This window comes from Aulostomus chinensis, chromosome 22 (assembly GCF_037954235.1).
Source record: "Aulostomus chinensis isolate RoL2024-O1b breed Wild chromosome 22, RoL_Achi_v1.0, whole genome shotgun sequence".
In the NCBI taxonomy this organism is placed as follows: Eukaryota; Metazoa; Chordata; class Actinopteri; order Syngnathiformes; family Aulostomidae; genus Aulostomus; species Aulostomus chinensis.
Window position 1 is genome coordinate 2766487 of NC_141341.1, and position 23894 is coordinate 2790380.

The window sequence follows — 23894 nt, forward strand, 5'->3', positions numbered from 1 at the left end:
GTGACCTGTAGGTAAAGGTGCAGTATCATCACAGGAGTGCTGGGTTCCACTGTCGCCTGTAGGGTTTTTTGTTTTCTAGCAGAGCACCGCATCACTGCCACCCTGAGTTTATTGTGAGAAGTGGCGCTGCAGGACTGGTCGTGAGTGAATTTAACGGGCTGTTAACAGCGAAGCGGTGCACCTCAAACACAGGCAGGGCGACTGAGTCCAGGAAAAATGTGAATACTGGGTGTTGTTGTAATTTCACAGTTTGCCTCTCCAATAACAAATAAACCATTAAGATGTCATTTTCTGAGGTGGAGTTTACAGTTTCTGTTATTTGGTGTCTGTCATTGTTGAGTATTTATGTGAAAGCAAAAGCTGTGGTATAAAGCACAGGAGGAGGCTCGCCTTCTTAATGGAACAGCAACAGCATTTTCTATGGATTCAAAGAGGAAAAAGTCTCATGTTAAGGTTGAATATCTGAAGCATTCTCGTTTGTGAACTGCCAAACATTTCAATCAGATGACCAGGCAGCAAAATGAAGAGCTTGACCTCTGACCCTCACAGACAGACCTCCTACAGGAGTCAACTTTAAACAGACGTCCCATTGCATTTATCAGAATACTTCTGTGTTACAAGCCCAGGGAGACCTCACCGGGAACACGTGACATGACCTCGACCTCTCAACGCCTCATTGCATGGTGGTAGTAGACAAAGTCCTTGAACGATGTGGTGGAACCAAACAAACAACGCGATCAAGGAACACCGCATTTTGCAGGTGGAAAGGGGCGTTTGAGTCCCGTCAAAGCTGAAAACACAACATCTCCAAAGTGACGATTTGGTAACGCATAACAAAAAGAGTACGTTAATGGCGGTTAGTAGTGCTTTGTCAACTGGTAGTTAACAGTTAACTGGGGTGTCTGGTAATCATTCACTAAAAGTGTTCATGTGATGGGTCAAAGCTAAGATGGATGGAAAAACTGGGGGAGGTTGGGGTGGGTTAGCATGACGGTGTGGAGTTAAGGGACGTGTTAAAGTAAGGGTCACAAAGAGCATTCATAAATGGCTGATTATGCTTTAGTCATGCTTAGTCATCAACCTTATTTGTAACTAAGCTCTAACTAACTGCTAGTGATGCACCCTTATCGTAAAGTGTTTCTAAACCTTTAGAAAGACTTCAGTGCACTGATGCACAATGAATGCTGTTGTTCACCAGATTTCACTGCGCTAGTGTCAGTGAATGACAGTAAAATAGAAAGTCGTTTAAACTGCTGCGTGAACCGCCACGCCCGAGACTTCCTGCGTCCACCACAGGCTGGCACATTGTTTTGACAGATGTCGCGCCGCCGCTGCGTACTCAAGATCTTAGAGCTCACGGTCATGTAGGATGTAGAAGAACAGAGGGAGTCAACAGAGTAAGAAGATGCCACGGCAAGTGGATGGAAGAAGTGTTGGTCTGAAACGTCAGACTGACAGTGGGGTTCATACCACATTTTTCCCCAAAACAAAAGGACTTAGGAGGACATTTAGCATCAGAATATCCAGCGTTCTGCATTGTGTTTCATCTGAGCACAACTGCCCCTAAAGGGACTCATATCTCAGCTCCCATGCGTCTACCGCGGTCTGACGCAGTGCCGTTGAGCAATGTGAAGGAGGCAAATTGCTGTGGAGACACAGACTGGTGGAGCTCAGTGTGTGAAAGTGGAGACAGGATGTGAGAGTGCGTGTGTATGTGTGTTTGTGTGTAATATTAGGATGTAGAGCATGTGTGTGCATACCTGCATTTTTGAGTGTTTGTGCGTGTCAGGTGAAACTATGAAATGCTTGTGTGTCCTCCCACAAACATCCATTTGACTCACCACCATCAGTCAACGGCCACTTGTTTCATTTGCTTGATAAATGTGAACAGAATAGACGCTTCTGTCTCTGCTCTGATTTACACTGAGCTTTACTGTACCTGCCCTGCAGCGCCGGGCTTGGACCGCGGCCCACTGCTCTGACACAGTGCTGCCTTTCTTACATTATACCTAAATGTAGCCATTGTGGACCTCCTCCTTACCTGCATCTGTATCGCATCCCTGCAACTAAACCGTTTAGAGTTACTTACAAGATGATCTGTTTGATCCTCCGGGGGGAATTACATCACATCCAGGCATCACTGAAGCTTTTTAAAAAAGTCTTCATCATGCAAAGCTTGTGAGATGATGACGGATGGTGCAAAATGAAACATTTTAGTCTGTAAAATGTCTAGAAGGCCTATAGAATTTTCAGTTTCTGGGAAAACCCTGATAGAATTGTCAGTGTTCACTGAAACCCCTGTTGCTCGGCCTGTGTAGCATAGAAAACTTGCAGAAGTTTGTTTCGATCATTTTAAATATCACACATTTGCATTTGACACCAATAAGGAATGGACGATGGTGTGAACACATCTACATCTGCAGCGAGGGGCCTTGAGCTGCTGTGTCTAACTAATCTAGTGACTCTCTCGTCTTCATCTTCAGACCCAGTGGACGTCCTGCGGGCTCTGCAGGTCCCCTCTCTACCCGAGGGTGTGAAGAAAGTTCCCGGCTTCTGCACGTCCCGTCGCTCCAGCAGCCCAGATCACGCCTACCGCATCACCAAGAAGGCCCAGATATCTGCCCCCACCAAGCAGCTCTTCTCAGGTAGGCTTCAAGTGCTCCGGACTTCAGATTTTCCCTCTGAATATGAATGCAAAAAAACTTCAATCTTAACCTTCATTTGATTTTTTTTCCCCCTCACATTTGACTGATAGGACAATAAATTAAATTTACACAATTCTCAAGCTTGGCCATGACACAGCCCAAAGCCCTCAAGAAGCCCACTGAGGTCGTTTGTCATTAAGTGGGTTTCTCCCCCTGTGCCCTGGCTCCCCCAGCAGACCAGCAGGGCCTGAGTCTGTTGATTGTGAAGTCATCGTGAGCGCAGGTTATAACCGATTATCTCTCCACAAATTCACTGATACCTGTAACTTCTAAACATTCTGACTTAAAAATGAGATTTCAGGAGGAAATGAAGTTTGTGTGCTACCATCGCTGTACAACCCGAAGCCAGACACTGTTATAAGTGTGTGCTGATAGTTGCTTAAGAGCTAATTCACTGTTGTGGTTTCCATAGCAACGAACTGGGGCCCGACCGATTAATCGGCCGGCCCATTTCATCGGTTGACCGATAGACACTGATTTTAACGCGTAATTCTTAGTATAAAATGCCGTTAATATGGCGTTTTTCTTGATGTCCTTGTGTATCCAGTAGAGGGCGCTCTGACTCCTCTCATGTCGCGCTCCATGGCAACCCCACAGAGTGAGTGAAGTAGTGTACGGTACTGAAAGCCAACAGCGCATGCGTACTAAAACCGAGCAGTTTGTCTCAATGGTAAGTTTATAATAACTAGTTTGTGAAATAAAAAATAACTTTATAAGTTTCCCATTTCCTATGACGTGCCTCGTTGTGTCTGTCACGCTTCCCTGATATTATCAGTCGAGCGTGACCTGACATGTTAGCAAGCTAAAGCAAGTTAGGATAACCTAGCTTAAATATTAGCTACCTTGCCTTGCTAATATTGCTCCTATGCTGCTTTGCCATGTGTTTGATTTATTTAACGTTCAAATTGTTCATTAGCTGTTTGTTCCACACAATTACTACTAAAAGTATTTAGAAATAGTAAATTGTTCTCCGTACAATTTAAATCTTTGTACTGTTGTCATATAAAAAGACAAAATACCTGCTTTTGATGTTTTAAATATAGTTCCAAACATAGTTCCAAACACTTGGTACAAAGTTTAATCGGCCGATATATCGTTTAAGGAATTTTTCATTTCCCTAATATCGTAATTGGCATCGGCCCCAAAAAATCCATATCCGTTGGGCTTACAACAAACCTTGATGGATTTGATTGTAGCTACATGTAACTTGTATCAGAATTTGAGATACTTCTAATACTAGCTAAAAATGCAGTTTTTATACACCAACCCATCCATCCTGCTACTTCCCATCTACCTCTGGCTAGTATACAGGAAATCAGCTCGTCTTGTGCCGTGCTTCCACTCAGTGTTACGGAAGAAGTGGTTGATCTATGTAACATAAAGAAAGCAGAATAGCGCACAATCATGCTGACCAAATGTGGGTGTGTCCAGTGTCAAGGCTGCAGTTGAGGGCGTCCATCAAAGTAGGTGATGAGTTCTCTGGCTTCTTTGTCTGGAGGGTTTTGGTCATGTCGCACAACACATCCGTACCATCAAAGGAGTAAATACACTTCGACAAATATATCTGTGTGTATTTTTATTGTGCTGTGTTGCATCTGTACTCAGCATCAGCTGCCGTCAAAGTTCAGGTATCGGGATGGTCAAATTCCATTGGGACCTGAATTGAAAGTACAATATTACAATGTAGAACAAGCTCTTGCATCTGTTCCTGAGGTGCTGCTGACATTGGAAGGAGGAGCTGGCTGGCTACACTCCTGCGGGGGCTTAAATGCTCATAATCATGATGAATTCCAGAGCACTGAAACCTGTATTTATCATTACAGGTTGCTATTTATGTTTAGAAGTGTTCTCTCCAGAGTTAAGTGTGGCTGTTATAGTCTTTGCTAGATTGCGCACGCATATAAAGAATAATTGCAGTGCGGAGAGCTGTGTGACTGTGTGAGAGAACCAAAACAAATTAACTTTAGAAAACCGTCTGACACCCTGGAGTGAGGAGAGTAAAGAGAACGTAGCATTTATGTGGCTGTGAAGAAATCCTCAAAAGCCAAAGCTGATTTTCAGCTTGTTTCTCTATGTTTAACTTTCCCTCTCCTGCTCAGCTCACCTGTTATTATGTGTCCTCGTCCTCCACTGCAGCCTCACGTGAGACTACATCCAGCCTGACATATTTAGTCACTCATCACTGGTGTCATTTGCACATTTTTCTAAAATACTTCCCCATTGTCCTTCATCTCTCCTCCCTGGAAACCTTAGCTTCACTTCCCTTCCTTTTCATGAGAAACAGTCATGAGACAACTGCCTTTGTCTCCTTATGTTTTCTCAAAGGCCAGTTGAAAAGCAACATTTCATTTTTTTATTGAATCTTTCTCTTGTCACGTCTGTAGGTCGTTTTCCAGAGAACTTCTCCATCATGGCTCTTCTGAAAGCCCAGGCTGGTCTCCAGGCCTTCCTTCTCTCCATCTACAGTGAGCAGGGCATCCAGCAGCTGGGCGTTGAGCTGGGACGCTCGCCCGTCTTCCTGTATGAGGACCAGAACGGCAAGCCTGCGCCTGAAGACTACCCACTGTTCAGAGGCGTCAACCTGGCTGATGGCAAGTCAGTAACCAGCAGTGGCCAGTTTGACTGGTTGAGATGACACGAGTGGGGTCGTGTTAGTGGTTGGGACGGGAATGTGTGTGTGTGTGTGTGTGTGTGTGTGTGTGTGTGTGTGTGTTGGAATGTGTGCTGTTAGGGGCCCTGCAGCCACATCACACATTTATTCGCCTTCGCTTCCTCCTGCCTGTCTCCAGGTGGCATCGCATCGCTCTCTCCGTTTCCAAGAAAAACGTGACCCTGCTGCTGGACTGCAAGAAGAAGATGACCCGTGCGCTGCCCCGTGGAAACAACGCCCAGATCGACACCAACGGCATCACAGTGTTTGGAGCCCGTCTGCTTGATGAGGAAGTTTTCCAGGTGAGGACCTGGATGTCTGACGTTGGCTCACATTGGTGGTTTGGCAGCTAATGTTTCATATCTGCTTTTATTATGTTGTCCTGTTGATTTGACTGCATTTTTAATTTGGTTCCACTGATTTTTACATGCTCCTTTTATTTAACAAGGTAAAGTGCAACATAAATAACTCTTCTTTTCCCTTCATCTAACTCAGGTGAAAAGCCATAAAAGGTTGCCTTCACTGAAATGAATAGCAGATTAATGCTAAACGTATTCCTACTTAGCTCCAAAATCACTCAGGTCAATTAATGAGGGACACCCAGATAAAACGAATATGCTGTAATAAAGCTGTAACAAATCCTCCCTTCATGAGGGCTGTGTTGAATTTATTGAATCTATTTGGGTGAAAGTTGCTGTACGTTTTAAGGCTGTTATTTCTTGACATGTTTTGGTTTGTTTGCTCCTCCACAGGGAGACATTCAGCAGCTGCTGATAGCCTCCAACCCCCAGGCTGCCTATGACTTCTGTGAACACTACAGCCCTGACTGTGACTCCCCTCTGCCCAAGACCCAAGCTCAGGACCCCAACACATATGTGAGTTCCAGCACCACAGCAGCCCATCTTACCCTCCACTGCTGCAAACTTGAAGCAAGCAAGCAGGATTACCCTGATACATTTCCTGCAGGATGTAATTTTTACTGTGGAGTTTCATTTTAGGGCAAGAGGTCTCCCTCACAGGTCGCTCACACAACCTGAAAACACACGCGTTGCAGCATCAGTGCCATGCTAACTTCCTCATGAGCTCATTTCCAGCTCTGATAAAGCAGGCAAGGACAGCACGGGTGGACTTTGGTTTCCCTGCTATGAAAATATCAAGATCCTGCAGGAAAACATGAAGGATTAGAAACTTAGTGGATTACAAAACATTTCCAAAATATATATGAATATATAATTTGGTCAAAGGAAAACACAGCCATTGTCCTGTAGTGGACCTCAATATTCAGCAATGAATGATCTTGTTATCATTCGTTGAAGGAGACAGCAAAACGACATTTGAGTAGCTCTTAGAGAGTGAAAGAAACTCCAAGTTCGTAATTTTACTTTCTGAAAAGCACTTTTTTTTACTCGGGGACCACCAGTGGTCAGTGCTATCTCCTGAAGGAAAACGTGCTTTAAATTCCTTCTGTCTGAAGTTTTTCTGTGTTTTCAAATTCACCTGGCCTACAATCCTGGTGTAAAATCTACGTCCACATTAAAGAACCTCAGAAAAAGAAAGAAAAGTCCTGCGGTTAAGTGTTGGTTGTCTGATAGTGTCATCAAAGTGCTGCCCTCCCTCTCTGTCTGCCCCACGTACCACTGTCCTCAACAACTGTTTGTATCCATCCACTTTCCTCCTCACCTGTTAGCTCGATGAGTAAAGCCAGAGGTCTGATCAAATCATACCCTCCACTAACGACACCTACGACAGTGATGAGAGGCATACGCTTGAGTTGTTGTTCAGCTGCAAGGGAACAGGGAGGGGAAAGCGGATGATACAAGCCTACATCAACATCTCCCTCACTCGTTCCTCCTGGGCTGAAAGAAGGAACTTATTCTGTACATGTTCAAATTCTAGTTGGCGTCCTGAGTAGACTGAATTTTATCAGTATTTGGCATCAAGATGGTAGCGGAGCCTCTTTTCTTTCCGAGACTCAGATGAACACCAGCTGCATCACAGCTGAAGTGATTTTCATCCGCATCCATCCAGAGGTTTATAAGGCTGCGTGTTGGATCTTTAATCGTGTGACGTCACTGTACAGAAACCCTGTCACGTTGATGCTGTTGAGATGTCTGATCTCTGAATGAATATTTATTCATTGTCTTTCACCCGTCGGTGTTTCTTCTCATTCGTCAAGGTCGTCTGTGTATCTATTAAACATCATTTAAGCAGACACACAGACTCCTTCTGAGGAATGAAAAATAAACTGCTGTCTAGCACCATTTTTTATTTTTGCCCTCTTGCTGCTTCACCCCACTCTTTCTTTATTTATTTGCCTCTGCAACCCTTCCTCACCTCCACCCTTCCCTCATCATGCATTCTTCCTCCTCTTCCCTTCCGCCCACCCATCCCTCCCTCCCTCCCTCCCTCCATCTTTCAATCTTCCCATCCCTCTCAGTACTTTGATGAGGAGCAGGATGACCATGAATACCCCTATTATTATGAGGAAACAACAGGCGTTCCCCCGTCCTCTCCATCCCCCTCCCCCCAACCTGGGGCCCCCACTCAACAGGTAAAGAGGGAGCAAGAAAACCTAAGAAGGGTTTGAGAGAAAGGATGGAGAATGAGTGATAGAGAGGTATGAAGGCTGTGTGAGAAGGCAGCTCCATTTATACAGTAGACATCATAAAGAATAACATAACCGTGTTACTGGGAATAACTATTGGATTGAGTGTCATACTTTTAAGGGCACTAACTTTGGAAGTATTTATTCACATTTAATCAAACTGTTGCCAAACTCTGGTTCCTGAGAGCACATTTGGGTGAGACTGTGAGAGAGAGAGAGAGAGAGAGACAGTATGACCACATGACATCATGCCATCATGTGACAGATAAAAGCCGAGAGCAGCTTCAACTCTTCAGAACCCTTAGGATATAAACGACAAAGTGATGTGAAACACAAAGTTGGAGAGTGTACCTGCTGCAGGAAATTGAAGGGTCTAAACTTATTTTTTAGAACTAAAATGATATTTTTAGTCTTATAGAGTTCGTGAGGTCCTGCACTGATTGGTACGCCTCTGTGGCCCTGGCACAGTAGTTCAGAGGTGGGCTTCAGTATGTTACAGCGACGTGAGCACAGGTGTGGAACATGAGCATGGCGTAATCTGGCGGCTCAGCAGTCGACTAGGATGACGTCCAGTAGTACAACGCTGTCCACAGAACAATCACAGGCTCATCCTTAGACCGAGTAACCTAGAGCTTCAGAGTGCAGTCCGTGGAAGCCCTCTGCTCTGGAGGACGGTAGATCCCACTGAGCACTAACCAACTCTACCCCACGCTAACACTTATTGATGGCTATGCTCCATGGGTGCAGACTTTCGGTAAAGTGTGTGTTTGTATGTAAATTAAAGCCCGACATGGGACTGAATTTTCCCCATCCTGCTCCTATGACACAGTGAAATGTGAATCGCAACCCACAGGATTCAGAAGTACATGTCAGGCTCTAGTTTACAGCTCAGTGATGATGTAAGCGTGTTCAGGTCAGGGTGGTGATGGGGAGGAAGAACAAACGTGCTTCAGAACAAGTGCATCCCAAATGACCCCATGAAAATTACTGTTTGGTACTGAACTTCAGGTACTGGTGCTGATACGGGCTCAAATGGTACCTAAACCTTATTTGTTATCATAAATGCATCATTACATTTTACAAGAATGCCTGTCAACCTTCATCCCTCGGTCCTCATTGCTCCATGACACACTTGTTGTATTCATGTCTGACCTTTTTAAAAACACACATTGACAATCTCACACATCCATCTCGTTTCCACCATCTCACTGAATTAACTTTGTCCTTTTTTTGTCCTCATGTCATTTACGTGATGTCGTATATCTATGTGTGTCTAGATGGCGGCCAGGTACATATGGTGGGGGCACTGGGGTGGCGTAGGTGCAGTAGTGTTGACATGCACACGTTTTCTCATCTTCTCCACTCACTTCTCTAATCACGCCACCCACAACATTAACCATAAAGCATAAAGCCAGATCGCAATACCTTCTCCTAAATAGTGTGGAAATCTTTCATCTCCTTAACAAAAAAGATAAAAAGAAATCCATGTTTAGAGGTTTACAGTGAAGTACAGTTAACCACTCAGTATGTTTCAGGAGGTTGTTCGTTACTGTAGGAAACTCTGGGTGTGTTGGAGCATCGTTTTCTCAGACTTGGGTAAAATATTCTTGATTTGTGATGTGTACTAGCTTGGTGGGGTTTGTGTCATGATGGTGAGACTAAAAGTGGACAGTGCAGCTTCTCTTTCAGCACTTGTTGCATGGTCTTTTTTGACAAACCCCAACCACCTGCCTTCAGAGTTTAGTCTAAGAAATGACAGATTTGCAACACAGTTAAACCTGGGCATGTGTCTGTATTGTCTTGTTACTTGCATGGTTTCTTAATTGTCTCAGATGATGTCAACGCATGCACCAACTTTACTTCCCCATCGTTAGTTTTCTACAATTTTTTCAACCAACATGGGAATATCAGTGCACGTTCTTTTTGTCTTTTTTCTTGTACTTTACAGTTGTATGTCCTGCCGCATACATCTTACGTCTCTTCTTTTTTATGTTTTGTATAGCATATTTGAAGAATTCCACTGTTCTCTCCTTCATTTAATATTGTTTGGGTGATAACTTGTCATTTTGTGTATGTTTAATTTGCACGTATGCTCTTTATTATAGCATGTGTAGGGCCAATTGATGTGTGCTCATTTTTATTTTCATAGATTTTTGTGACTAACATGAACTCGCATGCATGCTTTGCTCCTGCTTTCGCTCGGCTGATAAGCAGCATCTGTTTTTTTTCTAGAAATTCAGCTACTCGGTGCAGTCATAAACTCTGTGTGTGTCAGTGAGTCAGAGATGTGCATTTTTGTTTGTGTGTGTTCAGCAACAGCTTACCAGCCACACCCTCAGTGCCTCTGCCAAGAACACAGGCTACAGTTCTTATCAATACGCTGCTTTGTTATTGAATATTGAGAATGGCATTACTGGAGAGATCAGCAAAAAATTGGATTTGATTTAGACAAATTGTTTGAGTACTTGTACTTAATGTATTTTTGCTCTCCATTTTCAATCTTAAACCAACCATCTGCTGTATCCAGTAATGCCTGTGCAGTCTCAGTGAATCATCCAACCCTTAGCCATCTTTATGTCATTGTTTCTCAAAACATCCATTCTTGTCTTTCTCTCTCCTTCTGTCCATCCCTTGTTTGTGCTTTTCATCCCCATCCCAAACCCCCTTGAATCTTCCAATATTCTGTGTGTGTCTGTGTCAAAATGCACTTTTACACATTTAACATTTTAACCAAACAATAAATATGGATATTAGAAGAAGGCGCTCAATGGCAAGGCAGCCCCCACTAAACCCAGCCCAGTCAAACCCAAATCCCCTCCCGTAAAACCAGCCAAAACTGGATCATACAAACTTGTAGTCAAGCCTCCAATGCCCACCAAAGCCACCAAGTCTTCTGCTGCCAAGCCATCCAAAGTGAAGCCCACGGCAGTAGACATTCTCTTGTCCAAGATCAAACCCAGTGCAGCAGCTAAGTCCAAGCCTACCGCGGCCCCAGCTAAGAATGGCAATGGTAAAGCAGCTGTTGAGAAGAAAGCGAACGGTGCCGCTAAAGCCAATGGCAATGGGAAAGCAGCTGCAGTAAAAACTAATGGCAATGGCAAAGCTGCCGCTGAAGCCAAGCCTACCTCTGAGGCTAAGCCTACTGCTGAGGCTAAGCCTACCGCTGATGCCAAGCCTACCACTGAGGCCAAGCCTACAGCAGAAGTTAAGCCTGTAGTTGAGGTTAAGACTATAGTTGAGGTCCAGCCCACAGCTGAGGCCAAGCCTGCTGCTGAGGCCAAGTCCGCAGCTGCAGGTCAGGTCAAAGTCAATGGAAATGGCAATGGCAAGGTTGTTGTTGAGAAGAAAGTCAATGGTAATGGAAAGTCCTCAGCAGAGAAGAAGGCCAATGGAAATGGAAAAGTCACCGTTGTGTCTAAGACAATTGAAGTCAAAGTGAACGGAAACGGCAGTGGCAAAGCTGCAGCAGAGAAGAAAGCCAATGGAAATGGAAAAGTTGCCATTGAGGTTAAAGACGTTAAAGTCAAAGCGAATGGGAAAGCAGAGAACAAGGTCAATGGTGAGGCCAAGGCCAATGGCAAAATCAAAATTGAAAAGATTACTGTGGTAGAAAAGAAAGCTGGCAATGGCGCTGCAAATCAGGCCCAAATTGAAACCACTACAAAAGCAAAGACTGAGAAAGCTGTTAAAGTAGAGAAGATAGAGAAGACCGTGGTCAGTGTGGCTAAATCTTCTGCCAAAGTAGAGGTTATCAAGGTACCGATACCCACAAAAGCACCAAAACCAGATCCTGCAAAAGCAGCAAAGGCTGTAGCAACCAAGGCTCCAGTGGCAAAAACTGAAGTGAAGACAGAAGTCACTAAAGTTAAAACTATAGTCACCAAAGTCCCCCTGGTCAAATCTTCCGAGAGCAAAGTAGTGAAGACTGTGGTTGAAAAGGCTCCCATCACTCTGAAGAAAGTCGTTCCAACGTCTGCTGCAGTCCTGCCCACCCCACCCAGACCCACGAAATCCAAGGTGGTGTTGGATAGTAATATCAAGTCCCAGCACAAAGCTTTCCCACCCTTTGACAAGACCGCGCTGAGTGGAACTGCAGTCCCAGCGAAGAAAGTTATCAACGGTTATCAACAGGTACAACTCGAAGGCCTGTGACTGGGTCGGAATGTCCCGCCTGTCCAGTCTGGTTGTCAGGTCTTTCCACCATTCAGGATCGGCAACTAAAGTAAATTTGGTTAAGGTCCATTTTTTGGATCTTTCTAATAACTTTTTGTGGATCAAAAGGTGGCAAATCCTTGATGGTGGACAACCAGAAAGGAAGGTGGTGCATACCAAACTGGGCGCCTTCTCCTCTGTTTATATATCATATGATCCTCGTGATCATCCCAACTTCTCCATATGATATGATACAACGGTGCACACTGAAGCATGACTCCTTGTACATTGTTCTCTACTTCACTACCTCCCTGGATCTCAGAACCTGAATACCCTCCAGCACTCTTTCCTTTCGGGAAACCATTAACGTACCAGTCACATGAATGAGCATGGATTGCTATGGTACGGAAACTTAACCTGAGAAAACACAAATACTATCACACTCGACACAACACAACGAAACTTTCCCTGTCACTCTCTCATGATCGTTCCTTTTGGAAGTACCTGTGTTTTCTCTCTGTCACGATCATATTTTGTATCAAATATGAATAATGCAGCCTCACAGAAACGATCTTTTCCTTACTTCAAGCTCATTCAGTGTGCATGATTGTCTACTATGAAGCTGAGCTGCTTCAGGTAGAGAAACTAGTGAGGTTAATTTATCAGGAAAATGAATTTTGTTTGTTTGTTTGGATGGTGTTCTGTGAGGCTGTCGATTGGGGTTGTCCTTCTGTTTTCTGGTCTTGGGTGACATTAAACATCCCAAAGCATCACAGTATGATGTTTTCACCTCGAGGGATGGATAAAGGCTCTCAGTCCAGCAAGAGCAACCCTTTCATGAATCTTTGAAAAGCATAAGTTGTTCAACAATACAGCAGAAAAGAAATCTCAGCCACGCAGTCTCAACAACTCCCTAAATCTTGCATATGGCAAAATTTATAGTCATTGAGATTTCTCCTGAAATTTCTTTTCTAAAATGGATCTTTGCAACTTTGAAAATGTGAGTTGCCGGTTATTTTTGATTTGCGGCAACCACAATTTTATGATGTGTTCCTTTTCTTTTAACTCGTCACCACTTACAAGCAGACTTTGAACTAACCACTCTCTTCCGATCAAATCTGCTTACTTCCTCCCTGCTCCCCGTTTTCTGTCAACTTGACCAATCAGGATGTAGACACTGAATATTCCGAGGCTGGCCACACCCCTACAGAGACTGATTATTTCTATGAGGAGACGGTCCCAGAGCCAGAGGGTGAGGTGATTACAGAAGAAGAGATCCCTGTACAGGTAAAATCCAACACACTGATTAGTGGCGTCAAGGAATCCCCAAGAATTCAAATAACCATGACAGAACACATACATTGGGTAGCGTACAAAATTGTAAAATTGATCAAATGTACTTAACCAAAACTTAGGACAAAGATATTTAATGGAGCCAGTATTTTCACTTTAAAATAATAGACTTTATTTTACAAAATTACAACAGAGCACTGAAATGATCAAATTCACTGGGATTGCAAATCATCCCAATTTGACCAAAAATGGTCTGTTGTACTTTTCATGTCGCGTAACATAGACTGATTTATCAGTTGGCCCATATCAACCACGCTGATACATCGGTTGGACTCTCAAAGCACACACATATATATTGAATGTATACATATACACATACATATTTATATATTTTATAAACACTCGTAGACTTAGAAAAAAAACAAACAACTTCCAGGTCGTTTACAAGGTGCAAATTCCGAAATTTCTCTTGACATCTCTCATAAAGTTATAGAGAAAAGGAAAAAAAAAAGACAATAGATCACCATCTGTAGAAGTTACACATGTTCACATAAAAAGGATGTATCATCATCTGAGAGAATTTCATCACCAAAGGAAGAAGATTATGCAGTTCCTATGTGGTGGTGAGCCCAGTCCTTGTAGTTTAACCACGTAGTTGTAGCTGTGTCTCCCTCCACACTTTTCTAACCACACGTCACTCTTTTGTCGGCGCCGATGCCAAGAGACAACACGTAGTAAAAACCCTCTTTCAAAGACCAAAGCACCACATTCATCTGCTCGTATCATCAAACATTTTTATGTGGCTCCCGCTTTTCCTTAACAGCAAGATGATGTCCTGGTCTCGAGATCCTCCCTTGATCAGGTCTAGAGATGAGGACAAAAATCTTGTGAAAAGGGGGCCCACAGAGGAATATTTGATGTGCAGATTTACCTGCAGCAACAGGGGCAGATGAATATAATGCATTGTTGTTTGAGAGACAATAGAAGTAAACAGGAGACTACAGGAAACGCTTTCTGTGCAGCCGTCAGAACGGGAGAATGTGGTTCTCAGTTCTGGGCTGTTTCTCTCGTTTTACTTGGTTTGCAAAAATGTATCATGTCATCATCTGGCCTTTTTTATGAGCTGATGACAACATTTTCAGTTTTGATTCCATGAATACTACTATTTGGTATAATTTATGAACAAATACTACCGTATAATAAATGCATCAATGATTTTTAATCATGGGGGGGTTTGTTGTTTTTTTTTTTGTTTTTTTTACGAGACTCATGATTCCATTGGATTTTAATAGTTTTCAGGCATCTGTGGTAAGTAAACTAAAAAATAGCAGTCGCTTTGCATAGCACACAGCAGCAGCTTGTGTACGCCAAGTGTTTCACATCAGTTGTGTGTTTAAGCTTTTTGCAGGAACATTGTGAGTTTTGCAAACTGCAAATACATGATATAAATATAGCACAGAAGCTGATGAGGATACGCTTTGGTGTGAACACACCAGCTCAATCATAGAGGATTAACAGACGGTAGCAGGATGTTGAGAGCTGAAATTCACACGAGAAAGTCTAAGGGAAGCATGACTAGAGTCACCACAGAGTCAGATGCTGTTTTGTTTGTTCACTGTTTATTTGCAAGAGGTAAGACTCATTTATTTCTACATATTCCCTCCTTTCTTTCATGCTTTATTTTCTGAACTTTACTAAACTTTTCATATCATAAATACATCCCTTCTTTCACTTTTCCTTCCTCTTCTTTTCATCCTCTGCTGTCGTTCCCTTTATCCCTGCGTGGCTCTGATAAACCCCAACCAGCCTCAGGAAGAGACGACGTTGGTGGGCGAGGAGGTAGAAGCCACCAAAGCGGGCGGTGTGGTTGAGGAGTCCTTCATTGAGGAGTATGTGACTGGGGACGTGGGTCTGAAGGAATACGACTATTCCTATCGGGACTACAGTGAGCCATTAGTGGAGACTGGGGAGGTCGATGGCAACATGGGCCCCGCCCTGTCCGCTGTGACAGACGAGGGAGGCGTAAGTTATTTTGCTTCTGAGGCAAAAAAGAACAATAACAACAACAACAACAAATAACATCAGCACATTTCAACCAACTCTGAATCCTGGTCTTTGTCAAAGTGTATTCCATGTTCTCTTGTGAGTGGAGTTTGCCGTCTGTGTGTGTGTGCGCGTGTGTGTTCTCTGTGGCTAAACTTAACCCACATGATTGGAAACTACCTGAAAGACCAAAATATACAATGCAGCAATAAGAACTACATCTTTAATACTGTCTCAAAATAACAGCCTGTTTGCTTTGAGATTATAACTTAATTTAGTCGTTACCTTGAGAAAACAATGCTTTTCTTTAAGTTAATTAAGCTTATTACATCTCATATTCATTTTTTTGTTTCTTCAGATAACAAGCTTTGTTCGTGAGATAGCACACATTAGTAACAGCGAGCACCGCCAATCTCAGCTTTCGTACATGAAAGAGAACTTTTAAAGTTAGACATTTATTTTAAAGCATAGAGAAATTCAGCTCCCATTTTATGCACTAGATTTTCTTTTTGCCACCCAAAATGCATTGTTGGTGAGAGAATTAAGACTGCCGGCAACCTCAGTCAGTCCCAGAGAAACACTGAATGCATTTCTAAGACCTTGTTCCTGCATCACTGGTTGAAATGGGAATCAAGAGGCATTTCAGCATGCGGCAACTTACTGCGGCATGTATTTTGAAATGTACCTCAATGTATGGCTTCTTTTAGAGCTGCTAAGCCCAGATGATTCTCTACCAATGCAAAACAGAGATGAAAGGAAGCTAAATCTACAAGTGATGGATGGAAAAATTTGGAAAACGACTGAATCATCTGCATTTAGATGAAGGTGCATGTGAGCGCAGTCGCGTGTGATAGAATGTGGGTGTCCTTTGTAAGTGTGCATCTACCTGTCACTGTGTGTGTCTGTGTCTGGATGTCTGTGTGTGGACATTTATACTGACTGCACGGTGTTGTTGGCTACATGTGTGTTTTCCTCAGGCTGCCATCAGAGGCCAAAAAGGAGAGAAAGGAGAACCTGCTGTTCTGGAACCGGTGAGTTACTGATTGTTCCACCTGAGCAGGTGGAGAAAAGAAAAGCATGAGGGACGTCTGCAACTTTCATGTCATCTCTAACACAAACTAAACCCAAGTTTATTCAAACTAGCACTCTAACATTGTTTAGCTGGTGCTGTGTTTGGAAAACGGACTAAAGCCAACAATATAAGACACAGTAGAAACGACATCACTGTCCTCCATGTTGCGTTCTGCTGATATGAAGGTGGCGCACAAGAAAAAGTGAACAGAAAGGCGGCTATACTGTTACAACACTGTTATCTTGACATCAAGAGTAAATCATAGTGTTTCCCTCAAAAGCCCGAAGCTCATTTTGTCATGACACAAGTTGATTTATCTCATTTTGACAAAAAAAGTCATTTTCTCAGCTCATTAATTCCCTTTTCTCTAGTTAACAAAACAATGAGCTTCGTTATCTCGAGACAGTGAGTTAGTAGCATTAAATGACAGCTAACGTGACCCTTCTCAGCCTCTGTTGTGTCCTGCTAGTAAGTAGGATTAGTCTTCGGCTGGTAGACGTTGTTTCACTGGTCATTTCATCTGATAAACCCATCAGGGATAGTGGTAGTTTCTAACGCCACATAGTAGCTTTAACGGGAGTTGAAATGGCATAAAAATCCCTCAAAAGCTAGAAAAACAAACCTGTCATTCCTCACCTGCAAACAAGCTAAACACACTGATTGAACACCTAAGTTTTCTTCACCCAAAAGTACATAATTCTGTCCCAGAATGCTGCAATATATTTCCTAAATGTCTCTTAAGTTAAACAGGCATCTTGCACCTGCTTTACATTTTTCACCTTTGGCAGGGTATGCTGATTGAAGGACCTCCTGGACCTGAGGGACCTGCTGTGAGTAATTAGCTAAATGTACCTGAAATATAACTCTGAAAAACTATGCTCTTCTTATTTATTAATACTCATGTTATATCCCACTTCATCCTCCAGGGTCCTACTGGCCCCCCTGGCAGTTCTGGTCCTCCTGGCTCTGTCGGTGACCCTGGTGAGAGGGTGAGTGTTTGTCTGAGGACGTATAGAGACGCCGCCTCCAGTGACGGTTCATTCATTGAGGCTGGGTGCTGATACCTCTCCACCTTGCAGGGCCTACCTGGTAAGCCTGGTTTGCCTGGAGCTGATGGAGTGCCTGGACCTCCTGGAACCTCAGTTATGCTTCCTGTGAGTCCCCTGCGACCTTTAACCCTTTAGTATACAGAACTACTGAACTGACTATTAATGCAAGGGATTTTTGGTCCAACTTGGGCAAATGATTTGTCACTGTTTGTATGGCACCAGCATAGATGGCTCTTGTTTGTTGTCCTGTATTCCTCAAACCTGTAGCCTTTTCCCTAATCCCAGCTACAAACACACCATGACATCATCCCCTCACATCATGTCAAAGTATCTTCCTTGTATTGTTGCAGTTCCGCTTTGGTCAGAGTGGAGGAGACAAGGGTCCTGTGGTGTCTGCACAGGAAGCCCAGGCAGCAGCCATCTTGTCTCAGGCCAGGGTGAGTTTTTCCTGTAGCTTCTTACGGTCATTGTGCAGGTCTTCTTCGGCCTGCGATTAGCCTCTCCACCAATTTTGATGAAATTCGGCACTAACAAACAAACGGCACAGAAACAATGGCCTCCACTGCATATTTAGCTGCTTGTGTCATCCAGAGATTTATAGTCACTCTCTCCAATTTCCCATCTTTCATCCTCCCTTCAAGCTGCAATGTGAATGCATCAACATTTATCTCATTGATGTTTCTAGATGGCACTCAAAGGACCTCCTGGACCAATGGGATTCACGGGCCGGCCTGGACCCCTGGTATGGTGTCACCCACACCCTCAACTCTCAGGATAAACATTTACAAAGAAGAATTGACAGTTTTGATGATGATGATGATGATGATGATGATGATGATGATGATTTTGATGATTGTGTGTGTTACAGGGAAGTCCAGGCAGCCCTGGTCTGAAGGGAGAAAGTGGAGACCCGGGTCCTCAGGTAACAGAAAAAACATTTGTTTTGTCCCACGTGACCTGTGACCTCACGTTAGAGTGGTAGTCCATCCATTTAAATCATTTATACATCAAATGATGTTTACTTGGATCTATGACGGGCATTTACCACAGACAGCTCTTTTACTTGTCAGGGCCCCAGGGGACCCCAGGGATTACTGGGACCACCAGGCAAAGCAGGAAGACGAGTGAGTTTAAACTTCTGACTTTATTTGCAAGTGTATTTTCTTCTCAAAGAGGCTCGTGTGCTGCTGAGGTTTGATAGGAAGATGCCAGCAATGCTTTTTCTGCATCACTTGAACCAGGCATGCGAGACTGGAGAGATCAGTGATTCAGTACTGTTCATCCAAGTCGTGTCTGATACGGCGCTGTAAGTCTGTGTCTGTTCTCTCCCGCAGGGCCGCGCTGGAGCTGATGGTGCCAGAGGAATGCCCGGAGAGCCTGGTGTCAAGGTAATCACGGACATTATCAACATTGACGTGTTATTAGGAACAAGTTTCCATATGTATATGTAAAATACGTGAGTTATTATTCTTACTGTAAATCTGCCAAATGATATTTAGCCATAAAATCTCCAAAATGATTTTTTAGTTCCATTCAGCCTTTTCAGTGTCTCAACTCAGCACTTCCTGCTCATTAATTCCACTTGTCATGTATTTCTACCTTCCAGGTAATAATAAATCAAATGCTTGTGTGTCTTTCAGGGGGACCGGGGTTTCGACGGTCTTCCTGGTCTGCCTGGTGACAAAGGACACAGGGTGAGTCCAAAAGCAAAACAGTCCCAAAAAACCAGTCGCACCTACTTCCAATGTAAAAGTTAACATACCAATACAAAAGAAGAATTCCACCAGGGTTCTTAAATCCAGCGTTCTCCTCCTTTTCCCGTCCACAGGGAGACCCTGGCCTAATGGGGCCCCAAGGATCTCAAGGAGAGGACGGAGAGCGGGTATGAAATCGTAAAGTGATCGCAGACGCTGTTCCAAACGTCCGTCTCAGTTTGACTCATGACGAGCTGCTTCTATGTGTGCTTTTTTAGGGCGATGATGGAGACGTCGGACCAAGGGGTCTCCCAGGTGAACCAGTGAGTGTTTCCATGACAGTCTCATCTGCTGCACACTCTGCTGTTTTCACACTCATGACGGCTGCGACAGTTGAGGGGTTAATGACTTTAGCTGCAGGGCAGCGATGAAGAGGAGGAAGGTGCAGCCTCAGTTAGAGGGTGAAATGATTTTAACAACACTTTAGTGGACTGCCAAGTCTTTGAGACAAATGTGACCAAGCACTTTAAAGCAATATGAAACAACATGAAACAGTCATTTTTGAAGGAGATCTGCAAAGATAATTATTCTCACTATCATATCCTTTTGATATGAGCCGTGTGTGTGCATGAAAATCCTCGTGCAACCTTTGTGCATTTCAGAGTCTGTAAAGTCTGTTTGTTAGCTAGCGCACTTTAAAAGGCCGTACAGGTGGTTGTTGAAGGCTCAACTATCATAGCATCACCACTAAAAGGAACAAATGATAATGAGAAAGACCCAAGCAAGAGCAATGAATGGCAATGATTTAAAAATGTAGAAGCAGAAGACAGAAAGAACATTTAAGATCATAATACTGAAAGAGAAAAGAATTAGAGAATTCAAAACTACCAAGATGACGTGCTTCTCATTGTCTGGACTGTGTCTCTACCTGTGTGTTTCTTTGTGTCCTTCAGGGACCTCGTGGTTTGCTCGGACCAAAAGGGCCTCCTGGAATCACTGGACCTCCTGTGAGTAAAACCACATTGTTCCACCTTTATTTTAGCAGTATTGTCTTCTCCTTCTGTGGCCACTGAACGCCCACTAAACCTCTTGGAACAGCACCCTGCTAACTGATTCAACGACGGGCATATCCAGTCGCCCGCAAGAAAACATTTAATGTTACTCAATCACCTCACAACAATAACAAGAAGCACCCAGAATCCTGGCAGCCCAGTCCAAGAATCCAACTTCTCTCTATATATACGAGAGTGGTTTGGAGTTGAGCTCTCCTTTCCAGCAGCACGGTTAAAGTTATTCACACAAACATGAAGCTACACAACGTCGTCATCAGAATCAGGATAGACTGTTTCTGCTGGGGTCCAGTGACACTTTCCGCTCATGGTGGCATTGTTGACATCGCTCCGCTGAACTTGAATGCTGATTCAGATGATTGTCTTTATTCATCCTCTCTTCTTCTCAGGGTGTTCGAGGCAATGATGGACCCCAGGGTCCCAAGGGAAACCTGGTCAGTGTGACTTTGTTATCGCATGACTTTTTCATTTATCAGACATTTAATATGACGACCTGTTAGGGTGAAACAAGACACTTTCATAAGTTCCCCTGTCCTGCTGTTTGCCTTTCACCTGTCATCACCTCACTTTTTCCATGTTTGTCCCTCAGGGCCCTCAAGGAGAGCCTGGACCTCCAGGTCAGCAGGGAACCCCAGGAACTCAGGTGAGGCAGGGGACAGTCGCGATTCAATCGATTGCTTGATTCGGTAATCATGAGCAGATGCTTATTGTCTTAATAATGTCATATATTAGAATTCAATATATTGGTTATATATTAAGGTTATTGATACATAAACAAATATAATTCTATTTAAGTGATAGGAGAAATATAAATTCTAGCATTCCCGGTAATTGCTAAGCATGGAGTAGTAAAAAAGTTGACTTCAAGGTTAAATTCCCCCTCGAATATTACAGTTTGACTGTGAAACACTTTTATGAATGAACGAATGGAAAAACAGTCTTCCATTATCAGTGAAAGTCCGATGTTAAAAGGTTAGAAGCTGATCCTGATCCAGAACTCAACAGACACGAGTGATGATGAACTGGAAGTAGGAGACGTCAAAATATTTGTATATTCATGTAATCTGGAAACTCTAATGAGGGGGAAGACGGGGAGAAACCCTTTGAGGGGTGTTATGTATTCCTCGTGTGATGGTGTGTTTTCGCTGCAGGGAATGCCAGGACCTCAGGGAGCTCTCGGACCCCCAGGGGAGAAGGTACGACGGTTAAATATGCTGTATATCAGACATCCTGATGGATCTAAAGGAAGCAAATACTGAAACACAGGATCATGTACTGAGCCAACAGCAGTCAGGATGAGACAGACTGACAGACATACGCTCTCTTGCTGATTGGTAAATCATTCACGTAGAAGTGTAGATGAAAATCTATCAACGGTTCTTAAGTTTATAGTTTGTTCTTCAGCCTGCAATGAAAAATGTCAGGACCAACTTGTACCCTCGATTTCTTGTTAAAACAAAAATCCACATTAGAGCTACAAGGCAGCGTGAGTTTGAGGATGGCAAAGAAAATGGGCTACATTTTATTAAAGACATGGTTTAATTGACATGAGTGATGGCTCACTCACTGTCATGTGGGCAAATATATAAATATAAATAAATATGTATATATATATATATATATGTATGTGTGTGTGTGTATATATATATATAGATGATTGTCTCATGTAGTTTAAGTTTCATTCTGTCCACATCCCTCCGTCATGCTTCAGCTTCACTGCTTCCATGTGCAACAGTAACGCGTAGATGGTGAAGCAACGCAAAATCAGATTCAAATCATTCAGTTGGTCACGTGGTTGCAGAGGTCTCAGCGCTCATGGTCATGTAGGCGGCGCAATGTGCTTCCAAAGTGTTAGTTTGATAACTGATATTATGTCTCACTTAGAAGTGGATGATTCAATGTCATGTTTTGCTGTAACAATATAACAAAAATAGAAATATAACCAATTAAATATGAGTTTATTCTTTCAGTAGGGAGAGGAGGGAGGTGCCTTTTCTTTGAAAGATATAAAAAAGTTATTCCTGTGATTTGGGATGATCCGGTTTGTTGGCAGGTCCCTGATGGCTCTGATCAAATATGGCAGTAGGAGAGCTTAAAGTGTCATTGAGAGATTGGATGCTTTTGTATTGTGAATATTACAACTGTGCTTATTATCGTTATTGCTATTTTGTGCTAAGTCTTCTCATTAATTTTGATGAAATGATTAATGGGCCTCCAGGACTACCATGGAAAATGAAAACAGACGCAAAGTTACATTTAAATTAGAAAAGCAAATCGAGCCTTGCCTGTCATCCACTGGAGTTTTTGATTTACTCACAACCACTGTGTTTTCTCCTCCAGGGTCCCACTGGAAAACCCGGTCTACCAGGAATGCCCGGAGCTGACGGCCCCCCTGTAAGTTTGTCTCTTCTTATTCATTTACAGCTAAATTCAACCAAAAGTGGACTTTCCTCCTGAGGCTTAACCTTGTCGTTGCTCCTAGGGCCACCCAGGAAAGGAGGGGCCTCCCGGCACCAAAGGAAACCAGGTGGGTGCCACAACACTGCACCCTCCTACATGAGGACTCATCTCTATTTCCATTTATTATCAGCAGTTATTTGATATAATTTATGATGGTATTCAACCAACATCCACCCAACGTACTGTATTATCAGTCATCGGTTCTGTTGTTAACCTGTCGTTCTCTTTTTGACCTTCTTCAGGGCCCCAACGGCCCCCAGGGAGCTATTGGCTATCCTGGCCCTCGGGGCATCAAGGTGAGTACATGAACCATTTTTTACCTCTGAAAACTTTTTATTTTAAAGCAAATTGTTGAAAAAAAAATCATCAGAAATGATGTCATGTCAGTACCTCAAACATTCCTGATCAACGATATTTTGATTGCAGGGAGCTCAGGGAATCCGCGGCCTCAAGGGCCACAAGGGAGAGAAGGTAAAGGATCAGTTTCTGTTCAACTCTTCATCACACGTCACTTCTCTTAAATCAGGTGCTCTCAAAGCAGCCCCGGGGGTCTTTGAGCAACTTCAGAGGCATCCTCTGCATGGTGTGGGACAGTTTATTGAAATCTTTTCAGAAGTATTAAAACAATACGTTTGATACACTGATACTACTCGTGGCCTTTCCCCTAATTTATTTTCCTGCGTTGGGGATTATCAGCAGGAAATTTCTAAATTACTTAGCGCCTGGCAGGAAAATAAGAGTAAAAAGACCTTTGAAATTAAATATTTTTTTATTATTGCCAGGTAAGAGATGCTGGGTCAGACGTCCTGCTTGTGAAATAAACGCAGCCTCAGCCAAAACAGGTTCTCACGTCCCAAACATGAGAACTATTGACAGCTACTCTTCTCAAGGACAGCTACGGAATCCATCGCTCTCAGGCTTCTGTTGAAAGGTTTTTCCTCTCACACTACAAACATGGCTTTTCTTTGCTCGCGTCAACAGGGAGAAGATGGTTTCCCTGGAATTAAAGGAGACTTTGGCACCAAAGGAGAGAGAGTAAGATGGAAGCACCGCACCCGTTCAATCATTGGCTCGTTCGCCTTTGTTTGACATCTGTGGTTG

The 23894-nt window shown here is 43.4% G+C and overlaps 1 protein-coding gene across 3 annotated transcripts in view; it reads left to right on the plus strand.

The window, feature by feature from the left end:
• Window positions 1–23894, plus strand: part of col11a2 (collagen, type XI, alpha 2) — a 52804-nt gene that overhangs the window by 13775 nt on the left and 15135 nt on the right. The window contains exons 2-29 of one of the 3 annotated variants that reach the window (XM_086193293.1): window positions 2484–2645; window positions 5090–5300; window positions 5495–5657; window positions 6108–6230; window positions 10721–12091; window positions 13280–13399; window positions 15212–15427; window positions 16426–16479; window positions 17309–17350; window positions 17447–17509; window positions 17600–17674; window positions 17920–18006; window positions 18255–18311; window positions 18438–18491; window positions 18640–18693; window positions 18904–18957; window positions 19210–19263; window positions 19398–19451; window positions 19542–19586; window positions 20217–20270; window positions 20723–20767; window positions 20923–20976; window positions 21485–21529; window positions 22674–22727; window positions 22816–22860; window positions 23036–23089; window positions 23220–23264; window positions 23775–23828. In XM_086193293.1, the coding sequence (XP_086049419.1) occupies window positions 2484–2645; window positions 5090–5300; window positions 5495–5657; window positions 6108–6230; window positions 10721–12091; window positions 13280–13399; window positions 15212–15427; window positions 16426–16479; window positions 17309–17350; window positions 17447–17509; window positions 17600–17674; window positions 17920–18006; window positions 18255–18311; window positions 18438–18491; window positions 18640–18693; window positions 18904–18957; window positions 19210–19263; window positions 19398–19451; window positions 19542–19586; window positions 20217–20270; window positions 20723–20767; window positions 20923–20976; window positions 21485–21529; window positions 22674–22727; window positions 22816–22860; window positions 23036–23089; window positions 23220–23264; window positions 23775–23828 (3509 nt within the window). Of the gene's footprint in view, window positions 1–2483; window positions 2646–3164; window positions 3376–5089; window positions 5301–5494; window positions 5658–6107; window positions 6231–7792; window positions 7907–10720; window positions 12092–13279; window positions 13400–15211; window positions 15428–16425; window positions 16480–17308; window positions 17351–17446; window positions 17510–17599; window positions 17675–17919; window positions 18007–18254; window positions 18312–18437; window positions 18492–18639; window positions 18694–18903; window positions 18958–19209; window positions 19264–19397; window positions 19452–19541; window positions 19587–20216; window positions 20271–20722; window positions 20768–20922; window positions 20977–21484; window positions 21530–22673; window positions 22728–22815; window positions 22861–23035; window positions 23090–23219; window positions 23265–23774; window positions 23829–23894 lie in introns of those variants that run through there. The other 2 variants (XM_086193292.1, XM_086193291.1) reach the window with 2 other exon arrangements.